Raw genomic sequence first — 12900 nt, forward strand, 5'->3', positions numbered from 1 at the left:
ATATAGTATATGCATATGATTAGTATGTGTGGATAGAAAACACTCTGAAGTTTCTAAAACTGGTTAAATTATGTCTGTGACTATAACAGAACGTGTGTCGGAGTCAAAATCCCAAGGAAACCAGTTCACATTTTAGAAGAAAAAATATCAATCCGCCAGTCTCTGTGTTGTCTATGGCAAGGTAAAATAGATAGCGACCGGTTTACAGTTCCTACAGCTTCCACACGATGTCGCCAGTGTTGTGAATTGTATTGTAGTTAATCCTTGGTCAGATGAGTAATAGGCACATCCTGTCGTCAAGTACACAGCAGGAAGTTATGAAAGGGAGAAAATGGACGACGATTTCCAAACTTGCTGCTATTGAATACATATCGCCCCGTGATCAATTTGATCGTTTATTAACGTTTACTAATACCTAAAGTTGGATTACAAAAGTAGTTTGAAGTGTTTTGTCAAAGTTTATAGGCAACTTTTGTAATTTAAAAAAAGTGACGTTGCGTTTTGAAACAGAGTTTTTCCTGGATTTGACTGTGTTCATAAATGGACCGATTTAATCGAAAAAAAGACCCAATTGTGATGTTTATGGGACATATAGGAGTGCCAACAAAGAATCTCGTCAAAGGTAATGAATGTTTTATATTTTATTTCTGCGTTTTGTGTAGCGCCGGCTGCGATAATTTTTTTGTTTACGTCCCCTTCGTGTGTTTCTGGGGGCTGCATGCTATCAGATAATAGCTTCTCATGCTTTCGCCCAAAAGCATTTTACAAATCTGACTCGTTGGCTACATTCACGAGTGTAGCTTTAATTGAGTACCCAGCATGTGTGTTTTAATGAAAGTTTGAGTTGTATGGAGTACTATTAGTTGGCGCTCTGGAATTTTGCTGATTTTTGATGCCTGTACAGAAACCGAAGCCGTAACAGGTTTTAAGAAATCTAGTCCTTTCAGGCACCTTCATACCACCAAGCAATACACATTCACTGACATCTCAATAAAAATGTATGTAGTCCTTTATACACTTTAAGAAGCTTAGGAATGGTCGCCCATGTGGGGGGTTTTAAAATGAAAAAAAGCTGTGTATGACTCATTCTGTAAGCAGTCAGAAACAACCTAGATATACATATATATATACAGTGGGGCAAAAAAGTATTTAGTCAGCCACCAATTGTGCAAGTTCTCCCACTTAAAAAAATGAGGGAGGCCTGTAATTTTTATCATAGGTCCACTTCAACTATGACAGACAAAATGAGAAAAAAAATCCATAAAATCACATTTTTAATGAATTTATTTGCAAATTATGGTGTATATGTGTGTATATATATCTCTCTCTCTCTCTCTCTCTCCAGTACTTGGTGATGGACACTCAGCTCATACTGGGCGGGAACCACAAATACAGCATTTCACCAGAGGAGTACATCTTTGCTGCTCTCAACCTGTACTTGGACATCATCTCTCTGTTCACCATGCTCCTGGCACTCATTGGACTCAGCCGTTAACTTAATACGCTGTTGTCACGTCAGATAGCGCAACAAGCCACCTGCCCTGATGGAGTTGAGGGACGAGCGTGGAGTAGGAATTAGGATAATGCCTTTTTAAAAATGAAATCAAATCAAATCAAATGTATTGGTCACATACACGTATTTAGCAGATGTTATTGAGGGTGTAGCGAAATGCTTGTGTCCCTAGCCCCAATAGAAATGCTTGTGTTCCTAGCTTCAACAGAAATGCTTTTGTTCCTAGCCCCAATAGAAATGCTTTTGTTCCTAGCCCCAATAGAAATGCTTGTGTTCCGAGCTCCAACAGAAATGCTTGTGTTCCGAGCTCCAATAGAAATGCTTGTGTTCCGAGCTCCAACAAAAATGCTTGTGTTCCTAGCCCCAATAGAAATGCTTTTGTTCCGAGCTCCAATAGAAATGCTTGTGTTCCGAGCTCCAACAGAAATGCTTGTGTTCCTAGCGCCAACAGAAATGCTTGTGTTCCGAGCCCCAACAGAAATGCTTGTGTTCCTAGCCCCAATAGAAATGCTTGTGTTCCTAGCCCCAACAGAAATGCTTGTGTTCCTAGCCCCTATAGAAATGCTTGTGTTCCTAGCCCCAACAGAAATGCTTGTGTTCCGAGCTCCAATAGAAATGCTTGTGTTCCGAGCTCCAATAGAAATGCTTGTGTTCCGAGCTCCAACAGAAATGCTTGTGTTCCTAGCTCCAACAGAAATGCTTGTGTTCCTAGCCCCAACAGAAATGCTTGTGTTCCGAGCTCCAATAGAAATGCTTGTGTTCCGAGCTTCAACAGAAATGCTTGTGTTCCGAGCTCCAACAGAAATGCTTGTGTTCCGAGCTCCAACAGAAATGCTTGTGTTCCTAGCGCCAACAGAAATGCTTGTGTTCCTAGCTCCAACAGAAATGCTTGTGTTCCGAGCTTCAACAGAAATGCTTGTGTTCCGAGCTCCAACAGAAATGCTTGTGTTCCGAGCTCCAACAGAAATGCTTGTGTTCCGAGCTCCTACAGAAATGCTTGTGTTCCAAGCTCCAATAGAAATGCTTGTGTTCCGAGCCCCAACAGTGGATCGGCATCAGAAAGCACTTCCATGTTTCGTATTCTTTGATGTATAGATTTCCCCCATTGACATTCCATGTTACACAACTTAATACCTTCAGAAAGTATTCACACCCCTTGACTTTTTCCACATTTTGTTGTGTTAGTCCGAATTTAAAATTGATAAATTGTCATTTAATGTCACTGGCTTACACACAATACCCAATAATGTCAAAGCGGAATTGTGTTTTTTTTTTAGAAATGTTTACTGATTAAATATAAAATGAAAAGCAACATTTAAAAAGGTATTGTCTGATATTATTCATCCTAATCAGACAGGTTTTTTACATGGACGATACATTGGAGATAATATAAGACAAGTACTGGAAACAATAAAACATTATGAAAAATCTGGGAAACCAGGCCTGGTATTCATAGCTGATTTTGAAAAGCCTTTTGATAAAGTACGACTGGAGTTTATATATAAATGCCTGGAATATTTCAATTTAGGAGAATCTCTTATACAATAGGTTAAAGTTATGTATAGTCACCCCAGGTGTAAAATAGTAAATATTGGCTACTTCTCAGAAAGTATTAAACAGTCAAGAGGAGAAAAACAAGGTTGTCCACTATCGGCATACATATTTATTATGGCCATCGAAATGTTAGCAATTAAAATCAGATCCAACAATAAGATCAAGGGGCTAGAAATCCAGGGCTTAGAAACAAAGGTGTCATTGAACGATTCATGTTTTCGATTAAATGCAAAATTTGGATCCCACCAGAAGTTGGTTGTAATTTCATTTTAATCCTCCAGAAAAGATCATATTTGTTCTATGGTTAAATTCAAATATAGGAATTGACTAAAAAAAAATATATATCTTTGGAAATACATTTTTTTTTTAAAAACAGTATAATCTTTATAAATGATATCATTAATAGGAATGGTGGAGTTATGTCACACACGCATTGGAAACGTCTGATCTACCAAAAATTACAACCAACTAATTGCAGCATAAAAAATGGAAGAGGCAAGTGGAAATGTCACCCCCTGGCCATAGTTTACTTTGTATGTTTCTATGTTTTGATTGGTCAGGGTGTGATCTGAGTGGGCATTCTATGTTGGATGTCTTGTTTGTCTATTTCTGTGTTTGGCTTGATATGGTTCTCAATCAGGGGCAGGTGTTAGTCATTGTCTCTGATTGGGAACCATATTTAGGTAGCCTGGGTTTCACTGTGTGTTTGTGGGTGATTGTTCCTGTCTCTTTGCACCAGATAGGGCTGTTTTTGGTTTTCGTAGGTTTGTTATTTTGTTAGTTTTTCGTGTACAGTTCCCGTGTTATGGCGTTCTTCGTTTGTCGAAAGAGAGTCGGACCGAAATGCAGCGTGTTGGTTACTCATGTTTTTAATATAACAAATGACGATACATGAAATAACAAAAACAACAAACGGAACGTGAAAAACCTATACAGCCTGTCTGGTGAACACTAACACAGAGATAGGAACAATCACCCACGAAATACAAAGTGAAACCCAGGCTACCTAAATACGGTTCCCAATCAGAGACAACGAGAATCACCTGACTCTGAACCGCCTCAGGCAGCCAAACCTATGCAACACCCACCCCTAATCAGCCACAATCCCAATAACTAAAAAAACCCCACTAAGAATACAACAAACAATAAACCCATGTCACACCCTGGCCTGACCAACTAATAACTAAAACACAAAATACTAAGACCAAGGCGTGACATCCCGTATTTAATAAAATGAATCAAAACTACGCTGCATTTTGGTCCGCTCCTCCTTCCCACAACGAAATCCGTAACAGGAAGGGAGAAAAGGCAAGCAACTTGTCTGTCAGCCATGCATTAAAGACTAACATTGGTTAAAGAAAATTGTGACGAATTTAAAAAAAAAATGACACCAGTTTAATTTAAGGACCAAAACATTGACAGCTGTGCCGTATACAGGACATTCGGAAAGTATTCAGACCTTTTGACTTTATCCACATTTTGTTACGTCACAGAATTATTCAAAAATGGATTCAATTGTTCGTTTTTTCATGAATATACACACACAATACCTCACAATGATAAAGCAAAAACAGATTTTTAGAAATTTTAACAAGTTTATTTAAAAAAACTGAAATATCACATTTGCATAAGTATTCAGTCCCTTTAATTCATTAATTTGTTGAAGCACCTTTGGCATGATTACAGCCTCGAGGCATCTTCGGTATGACACTACAAGCTTGGCACGCTTGTATTTGGGGAGTTTCTCCCATTCTTCTCTGCAGATCCTCTCAAGCTCTGTCAGGTTGGATGGGGAGCTTCGCTGTTCAGCAATTTTCAGTTCTCTCCAGAGATCAGGTTCAAGTCCGGGCTCTGGCTGGGCCACTCAAGGACATACAGAGACTTGTCCCGAAGCCACTCCTGCGTTGTCTTGGCTGTGTGCTTAGGATCGTTGTCCTGATGGAAGGTGAACCTTCGCCCCAGTCTGAGGTCTGGAGCAGGTTTTTATCAAGGATCTCAGCCCCCTTGTTATGGCAAGCCTAAGTTCAGTAGTGAAAATATGCTTAACAAGTCACTTAAGTTGCATGGACTCTGTGTACAATAATAGTGTGTAACAGGATTTTTTAATTACTCCCTGTAACCCACACATACAATTATCAGTCAAGCAGTGAATTTTAAACACAGATTCAACCACAAAGACCAGGGAGGTTCTCCTTGCAAAGAAAGGCAGCTATTGGTAAATGGTTCAAACAAAAGATTAAAATAAAAAAGCTGACATTGAATATCCCTTTGAGCATGGTGAAGTTATCAATGACACTTTGGATGGTGTATCAATACACCCAGTCACTACAAAGACACAGACATCCTTCCCAACTCAGTTGCCAGAGAGGAAGGAAACCGCACAGGGATTTCACCATGAGGCCAATGGTGACTTTAAAACAGTTCCGAATTTAATGGCTGTGATAGGAGAAAACTGAGGATGAATAAACAACATTGTATCATGTTATGGGCATGCTTGTCAACGGCAAGGGAGTTTTTTAGGATGAAGATAAATGGAATAGAGATAAATACAGGCAAAATCCTAGAGGAAACCTGGTTCAGTCTGCTTTCCAAGACACTGGGAGACAAATGCACCTTTCAACGGGAGAATAACCTAAAACACAAGGCCAAATCTACACAGGAGTTGCTTACCACGACGACATGTAATGTTCCCGAGAGGCCTAGTTACAGTTTTGACTTAAATCAGCTTGAAAATCTATGGCAATGCTTGAAAATGGCTGTCTTGCCATTCCAGGTGTGCAAAGCTCTAAGAGAGACTAAGAGACAATATATGCTTGATCCTACAATGTGGTCGGTGCCGCATCATCGCCGTGTGTCTCTCAAATTTTGTAACAAGGCAGAGGGCTCCAAATAGCTCCGCGTTAACATGATTAGCAGACGTCGAATTGACCATGGGGCGCCTTTTACCCGGAAAGACTCACAGCTGATTTAGGGGTGTGATTTAGGGGTGTGAATACTTATGTAAATGAGATATTTCAGTATTTCATTTTCAATACATTTGCAAAAAATAAATAATCTAAAAACGTTTTCACTTTGTTATTGTGGCGTATTGTGATGTCATTGTGATGTCATTACGGGGTATTGTGATGTCATTATAGGGTTTGGGATGTCATTACGGGGTATTGTGATGTCATTACAGGGTATTGTGATGTCATTATGGGATATTGTGATCTCACTACAGGGTATTGTGATGTCATTATGGGATATTGTGTATAGATGGGTGAGAGAAAAAAAACAATCCATTTAATCCATTTTGAATTCAGGCTTTAACAACGAAATGTGGAACAGGTCAAAGTGGTATAAATACTTTGACAGGACTGTATGAATGTCGATAATAGAAGGCGTTGCTGAACATTTTATTTGTTTTCGAATGTTTTATAATAATAAAAAATAACATTCATCTCAGAAGTAAAACTCAATAGAAAACAGCACTGATGGTGATAGAAATATAGATTAACGTTTTATAACAAAAATGACATTACGTCTGCTAAATGACTCAAATATAGAAGGTACAACTCCATAGAAAGCACTGGTTAAGATTGATATAGATTTTTATGTTTTTGTATGGGGAAAAAAAAAATTACACCCAGTAGTTAAATTCGATGTTTATTGGCCACACATCAAAACAGTTTTCATTTAAAGAGGGAATGTATAAGGTATAGACTATAAAAGTGCAAATAGTATTTCAAGGATTAGTTGCTTTATAATAAAAAATGTACGGCTTTCAACAACATTTGCCTTTTTAAAAATGTTATATATATATTTTTTAAAGTAAAATGACAAGAAAATCCAAATTCAAATGTAATTTTCTGTTTTACTCATTTCATGCACAGCTGAAACATCAAGGACAAATCAATTTACATGACTGAAGTCCCACAAGTTCACCAGCTTCGTGTACGGCACTCACAGCTTGACGTTGGCAAGACACGTTTCAATGCAATAAGTTTCTTCAGCGGTTGTTTCAATAGTCACTTTACAATTACTTCCAATAGAAATCACACTAGGTTTGGCTAAAGATCAATTACTTCCACTACAAATCACACTAGGTTTGGCTAAAGATCAATTACTTCCAATACAAATCACACTAGGTTTGGCAAAAGATCAATTTCAAAATGTGAAACGTTGAAATATCAATATCATTTATAATTTATTAATACTCTATATAGGCAACAAATCAATACAACTTGTTGTTTTTTCTTTCAAAATTAGTTATTCAGTATATCTTGATATCCATTTTCAAATCGTAATAAGAAACTTTCAATTTAAATAAATACATCTGTTTTTTTCCCCCCACTGTCCTGCATTGTGTTTTCCAGCTCCAGGATACATTTTATAAATACTTTTCCCCCCAAAAGTCAAACACTCGTCATCAACTTGTAGATCAGTTATCGACCCACAGATATGTCTGTCCATCCAAGAACAACCCAACAAAGCCGCAACAAAATAACTAACAACCCAGTAAAACAGTGTTCAATATCATCAGGTCAAAATCAGACATGTAATTTATAAAACATTATATCAATAAAACACTCTGGGAAACAACTTGATACGACACTAAAGAGAGGCTACAATTATAAAAATGTCTTTAAATAAAGTATCAGGTTTGGACACGTGTTAGTGTTGTGAGTGGAATCTCTATAACGTGTGTTTGTTGTTTGTACACTACATGACCAAAAGCATGTGGACACCTGCACGTCCAACATCTCATTCCAAAAAACATGGGTATTAAATATGGAGTTGGTCCACCCCTTTGCTCTTCTCTTCTGGGAAGGCTTTCCACTAGATGTAGGAACATTGCTGCTATAACAGCCTCCTCTCTTCTGGGAAGGCTTTCCACTAGATGTAGGAACATTGCTGCTATAAAAGCCTCCACTCTTCTGGGAAGGCTTTCCACTAGATGTTGGAACATTGCTGCTATAACAGCCTCCTCTCTTCTGGGAAGGCTTTCCACTCGAGGTTGGAACAATGCTGCTATAACAGCCTCCTCTCTTCTGGGAAGGCTTTCCACTAGATGTTGGAACATTGCTGCTATAACAGCCTCCACTCTTCTGGGAAGGCTTTCCACTAGATGTAGGAACATTGCTGCTATAACAGCCTCCACTCTTCTGGGAAGGCTTTCCACTAGATGTTGGAACATTGCTGCTATAACAGCCTCCTCTCTTCTGGGAAGGCTTTCCACTAGATGTTGGAACATTGCTGCTATAACAGCCTCCACTCTTCTGGGAAGGCTTTCCACTAGATGTAGGAACATTGCTGCTATAACAGCCTCCACTCTTCTGGGAAGGCTTTCCACTAGATGTTGGAACATTGCTGCTATAACAGCCTCCACTCTTCTGGGAAGGCTTTCCACTAGATGTAGGAACATTACTTAGGGGACTTTCTTCCATCCAGTCACAAGAGCATTAGTGAGGTCGGCGCATTGATATTGGGTGATTAGGCCTCCTGGCTCGCTGTCGACATTCCTATTCATCCCAAAGGTGTTCGGTGGGGTTGAGGTCAGGGCTCTGTGCAGGCCGGTCAAGTTCTTCTACACTGATCGTGACAAACCATTTCCGTATGGACCTCGCTTTGTGAACGGGGGCATTGTCATGCTGAAACAGGAAAGGGTCTTCCTCAAACGTTTGTCTCAAAATTATAAGCAGAGTATCATCTAGAATGTAAGATTGTTTAAAGATTTCCCTTCACTGGAACTAAGGGGTCTAGATCGAGCCATGAAAAACAGCCCCAGAGCATTATTCCTCCTCCACCAAACTGTACAGTTGGCACTATGCATTTGGGTAGGTAGCGTTCTCCTGGCATCCGCCAAACCCAGATTCGTCCGTCAGACTGCCAGATGGTGAAGCGTGGTTCATCATTCCAGAGAACACGTTTCCACTGCTCCAGAATCCAATGGCAGCGAGCTTTACACCACTCCAGCCGACGCTTGGCATTGCGCATGGTGATCTTAGGCTCGTGTGCGGCTGCTAGGCCACGGAAACCTATTTCATGAAGCTCCCAACGAACAGTTCTTGTGCTGACGTTTCAAACTGCCTCTGGTAAGCAACTCGGTAGTGAGTGTTGCAACCGAGGTCAGACGATTGTTACGTGCCAAGCGCTTCAGCACTCGGCTGTCCCGTTCTGTGAGCTTATGTGGCCTACCACTTAGCGGCTGAGCCGTTGTTGCTCCTAGACATTTCCACTTCACAATAACTGAACTTACAGTTGACCGGGGGGCAGCTTTAGCAGGGCAGAAATTTGGCAAACTGACTTGTTGGAAAGGCGGCATCCTAGGACGGTGCCAAGTTGAATGTCAATGAGCTCTTCACTAAGGCCATTCTACTACCAGTGTTTGTCTATGGAGATTGCATGGCGGCGTGCTCAATTTTATACACCTGTCGGCAACAGATGTGGCTGAAATAGCCGAATCCACTCATTTGAAGGGGTGTCCACATACTTTTGTATATATAGTGTAGCTACACACGATTACTTACTGTAAGACCTCTGTAAAATGTGGCAATACATTTAAAAAGATTGGCATAAAGGCACTAATGAATTGCGTAGAGAACCATTTTTTTTACGACCCACAGAACCCCTCTACTGTAGTTGCTGAGTCCCATCAAGGCTTACAACTTTCGTAAACAGGTTTATATATATATATATCTTTATAAAACAGGCCGGTTTCCTCATTCGGCCTAAACCTAGTTCTGGACTAGAGAGCAGTGGTGAATGGACATTCTCCATTGAAAGTGATGTTCAGTCCAGGACCAAGGGGTCGCCTGAGAAAGCAGCCCTATAAGAGTTCAGAATGAACCAGTGACATCATTATTAGGTATAAACATGAACAGCGTATCTGATTACAATTCTACTGTTGTTTTCCTATTGGAGTGAACAGCAGCAGATTGTTCCTCTCTATTGTCCCTTCAGGGCTACTGGCCTCGTCCATCTCCACGAAGACAGTCTTCTAATGGTTTCTAGCCACGTCCATCTTCATGAAGACAGTCTTCTAATGGGTTCTAGCCTCGTCCATCTTCACGAAGACAGTCTTCTAATGGGTTCTAGCCTCGTCCATCTTCATGAAGACAGTCTTCTAATGGGTTCTAGACTCGTCCATCTTCACGAAGACAGTCTTCTAATGGGTTCTAGCCTCGTCCATCTTCATGAAGACAGTCTTCTAATGGGTTCTAGCCTCGTCCATCTTCATGAAGACAGTCTTCTAATGGGTTCTAGCCTCAACCATCTTCATGAAGACAGTCTTCTAATGGGTTCTAGCCTCGTCCATCTTCACGAAGACAGTCTTTTAATGGGTTCTAGCCTCGTCCATCTTCATGAAGACAGTCTTCTAATGGGTTCTAGACTCGTCCATCTTCACGAAGACAGTCTTCTAATGGGTTCTAGCCTCGTCCATCTTCATGAAGACAGTCTTCTAATGGGTTCTAGCCTCGTCCATCTTCACGAAGACAGTCTTCTAATGGGTTCTAGCCTTGTCCATGAAGACAGTCTTCTAATGGGTTCTAGCCTTGTCCACGAAGACAGTCTTCTAATGGGTTCAGTACAACAACATGGAATAGATCTCAGGCACAGTTCGTTTTTGGAGTCCACTTAGTGATTACAAACGGTGCTTTTGTTAGCCAGTGTTTGACACCTAACAGTTTACAGAAACATTAGGCAGATCTGGACGGGACTGAGAGCTAGGTTTTTCTGCTGAGTCAGACTGTACACTGTTATATTGGGATAATAACACTACTAGAAACAGGCAGCACAGCATTGCTCTCCTGTACAGCTGACTACAACCTCCCTCAGAACTCTCCTGTACAGCTGATTTACAACCTCCCCCAGAACTCTCCTGTACAGCTGATTACAGCCTCCCTCAGAACTCTCATGTACAGCTGATTACAGCCTCCCCCAGAACTCTCCTGCACAGCTGATTACAGCCTCCCTCAGAACTCTCATGTACAGCTGATTACAGCCTCCCCCAGAACTCTCCTGTACAGCTGACTACAACCTCCCTCAGAAATATTCTGTACAGCTGACTACAGCCTCCCTCAGAACTCTCCTGTACAGCTGACTACAGCCTCCCTCAGAACTCTCCTGCACAGCTGACTACAACCTCCCTCAGAACTCTCCTGTACAGCTGACTACAACCTCCCTCTGAACTCTCCTGTACAGCTGACTACAGCCCCCCTCAGAAATATCCTGTACAGCTGACTACAACCTCCCTCAGAACTCTCCTGTACAGCTGACTACAGCCTCCCTCAGAACCAAGTCCAAACACAATACAGTATACTTCAGCGGAAAACATTTAAGAATATGATCATCAATATCAATATTAAAAAAAATACTAGATTAAAAACTCCTGCAACACGTATTCACTATAATGATGCAGTATAATCACCTCATGGTGTAATCTAAAACAGATCATCTGAGAGAAGCAGCTTGATCATCATTCTTTTTTCAGCAAATATCCATTGTGGGTAATACAATACCAACAACACCATGTCAAACACCTTCCATCTCGCTTCTTAGGAGTCCGTCCAGTCCTCTGTCCGTCGTTCACCCGGGGGGGGGGGGGGGGGGGGGGCATCTCATGTCAATATAGACCAACTATCAAGTGTTTGATGTGTACTTGTGAACACTAGAAAGAGAAATACACTCCATCATCATATATCTCCTCCTAACACTACAATCAAGTCAGGGTTAAATCCCCCCCCAACACCATCACTGGCTACTTGGTAATCTCCCCTCTCAGTCAGGGTTAAATCCCCCCCAACACCATCACTGGCTACTTGGTAATCTCCCCTCTCAGTCAGGGTTAAATCCCCCCCAACACCATCACTGGCTACTTGGTAATCTCCCCTCTCAGTCAGGGTTAAATCCCCCCCAACACCATCACTGGCTACTTGGTAATCTCCCCTCTCAGTCAGGGTTAAATCCCCCCCCAACACCATCACTGGCTACTTGGTAATCTCCCCTCTCAGTCAGGGTTAAATCCCCCCCCAACACCATCACTGGCTACTTGGTAATCTCCCCTCTCAGTCAGGGTTAAATTCCCCCCCAACACCATCACTGGCTACTTGGTAATCTCCCCTCTCAGTCAGGGTTGGTCCTTTCTCTCTCTGCCGGTCAGTGGTTTGACCCCTCTGAAGGCTTCTGTCTTCTATCAGACCAGGAGACTTTGCTCCTCCCATCTCATTTGTTTCCTCCAATCAGAGTCATAAACAGGTGGATTTGCTCCACCAACTCGGAATTTTCCTCCAATCATAAATCAGACCAGGTGTATCTCCTCCGTCCCACTTAAGATTTTTTTTTTTCTCCCACCAATCAGACCAGGTGTATCTGCTCCTCCCATTCTGAAGAGCTGGTGCTAGGCAGAAGGTCAGAGGTCACAGAGTCACACATGGGCGTGTCAACGTGAACAACGTTACCCCCAGCGAGCCTCTCCCCGGCCCGGTCCCCTGTCCCGGTAGTCACCATGTAGGACTGGGCCATGACCTCTGACCCCACCGTCAGGTCTAGATGGGTGGGTCTCTCCCTCTCAGCCTCCTTCTCCTCCAGGCCTTGACAAAGGAAGGGGAAACAGTCCACATCTTCCCCCACCTCGCCCTCACCTTTCTGGGGCTTGGCACGGGGCCGGTGGAGGTCAGCTTGGACCTCCTCCTCCACCTCGGGGGCTGTGTTGGCCGTGGTCTGTGCTGCCGTGTTGAAGTCTAGGTCTGTGTCTGAGGAGGTGGTGTTGGTGGTGGAGGGGATGAGGGTGATGCTCTGAGGGTTCATGTCATGGAACCAGGCCATGATGTTACCCAACAGGTTGGTGTTTG

The 12900-nt window shown here is 41.9% G+C and overlaps 2 protein-coding genes across 6 annotated transcripts in view; one reads left to right on the forward strand and one right to left on the reverse strand.

Annotated features, from left to right (window-relative positions):
• zgc:110410 (uncharacterized protein LOC553618 homolog) overlaps window positions 1-2825 on the forward strand; it is a 19929-nt gene extending 17104 nt beyond the window's left edge. For both annotated transcript variants that reach the window (XM_064946877.1, XM_064946878.1), the window contains exon 10: window positions 1346-2825. In XM_064946877.1, the coding sequence (XP_064802949.1) occupies window positions 1346-1495 (150 nt within the window). In that variant the 3' untranslated portion in view covers window positions 1496-2825. The remainder of the gene's footprint in view (window positions 1-1345) is intronic.
• The window catches only part of LOC135520987 (ankyrin repeat and IBR domain-containing protein 1-like), a 99583-nt gene continuing 88027 nt past the window's right edge, over window positions 1345-12900 (reverse strand). For all 4 annotated transcript variants that reach the window (XM_064946872.1, XM_064946874.1, XM_064946873.1 and 1 more), the window contains one exon: window positions 1345-12900. This exon is cut by the window's right edge and continues 394 nt beyond it. In XM_064946872.1, coding sequence (XP_064802944.1) covers window positions 12404-12900 — 497 coding nt within the window. In that variant the 3' untranslated portion in view covers window positions 1345-12403.

This window comes from Oncorhynchus masou, chromosome 29 (assembly GCF_036934945.1).
Source record: "Oncorhynchus masou masou isolate Uvic2021 chromosome 29, UVic_Omas_1.1, whole genome shotgun sequence".
Classification (NCBI taxonomy): Eukaryota; Metazoa; Chordata; class Actinopteri; order Salmoniformes; family Salmonidae; genus Oncorhynchus; species Oncorhynchus masou.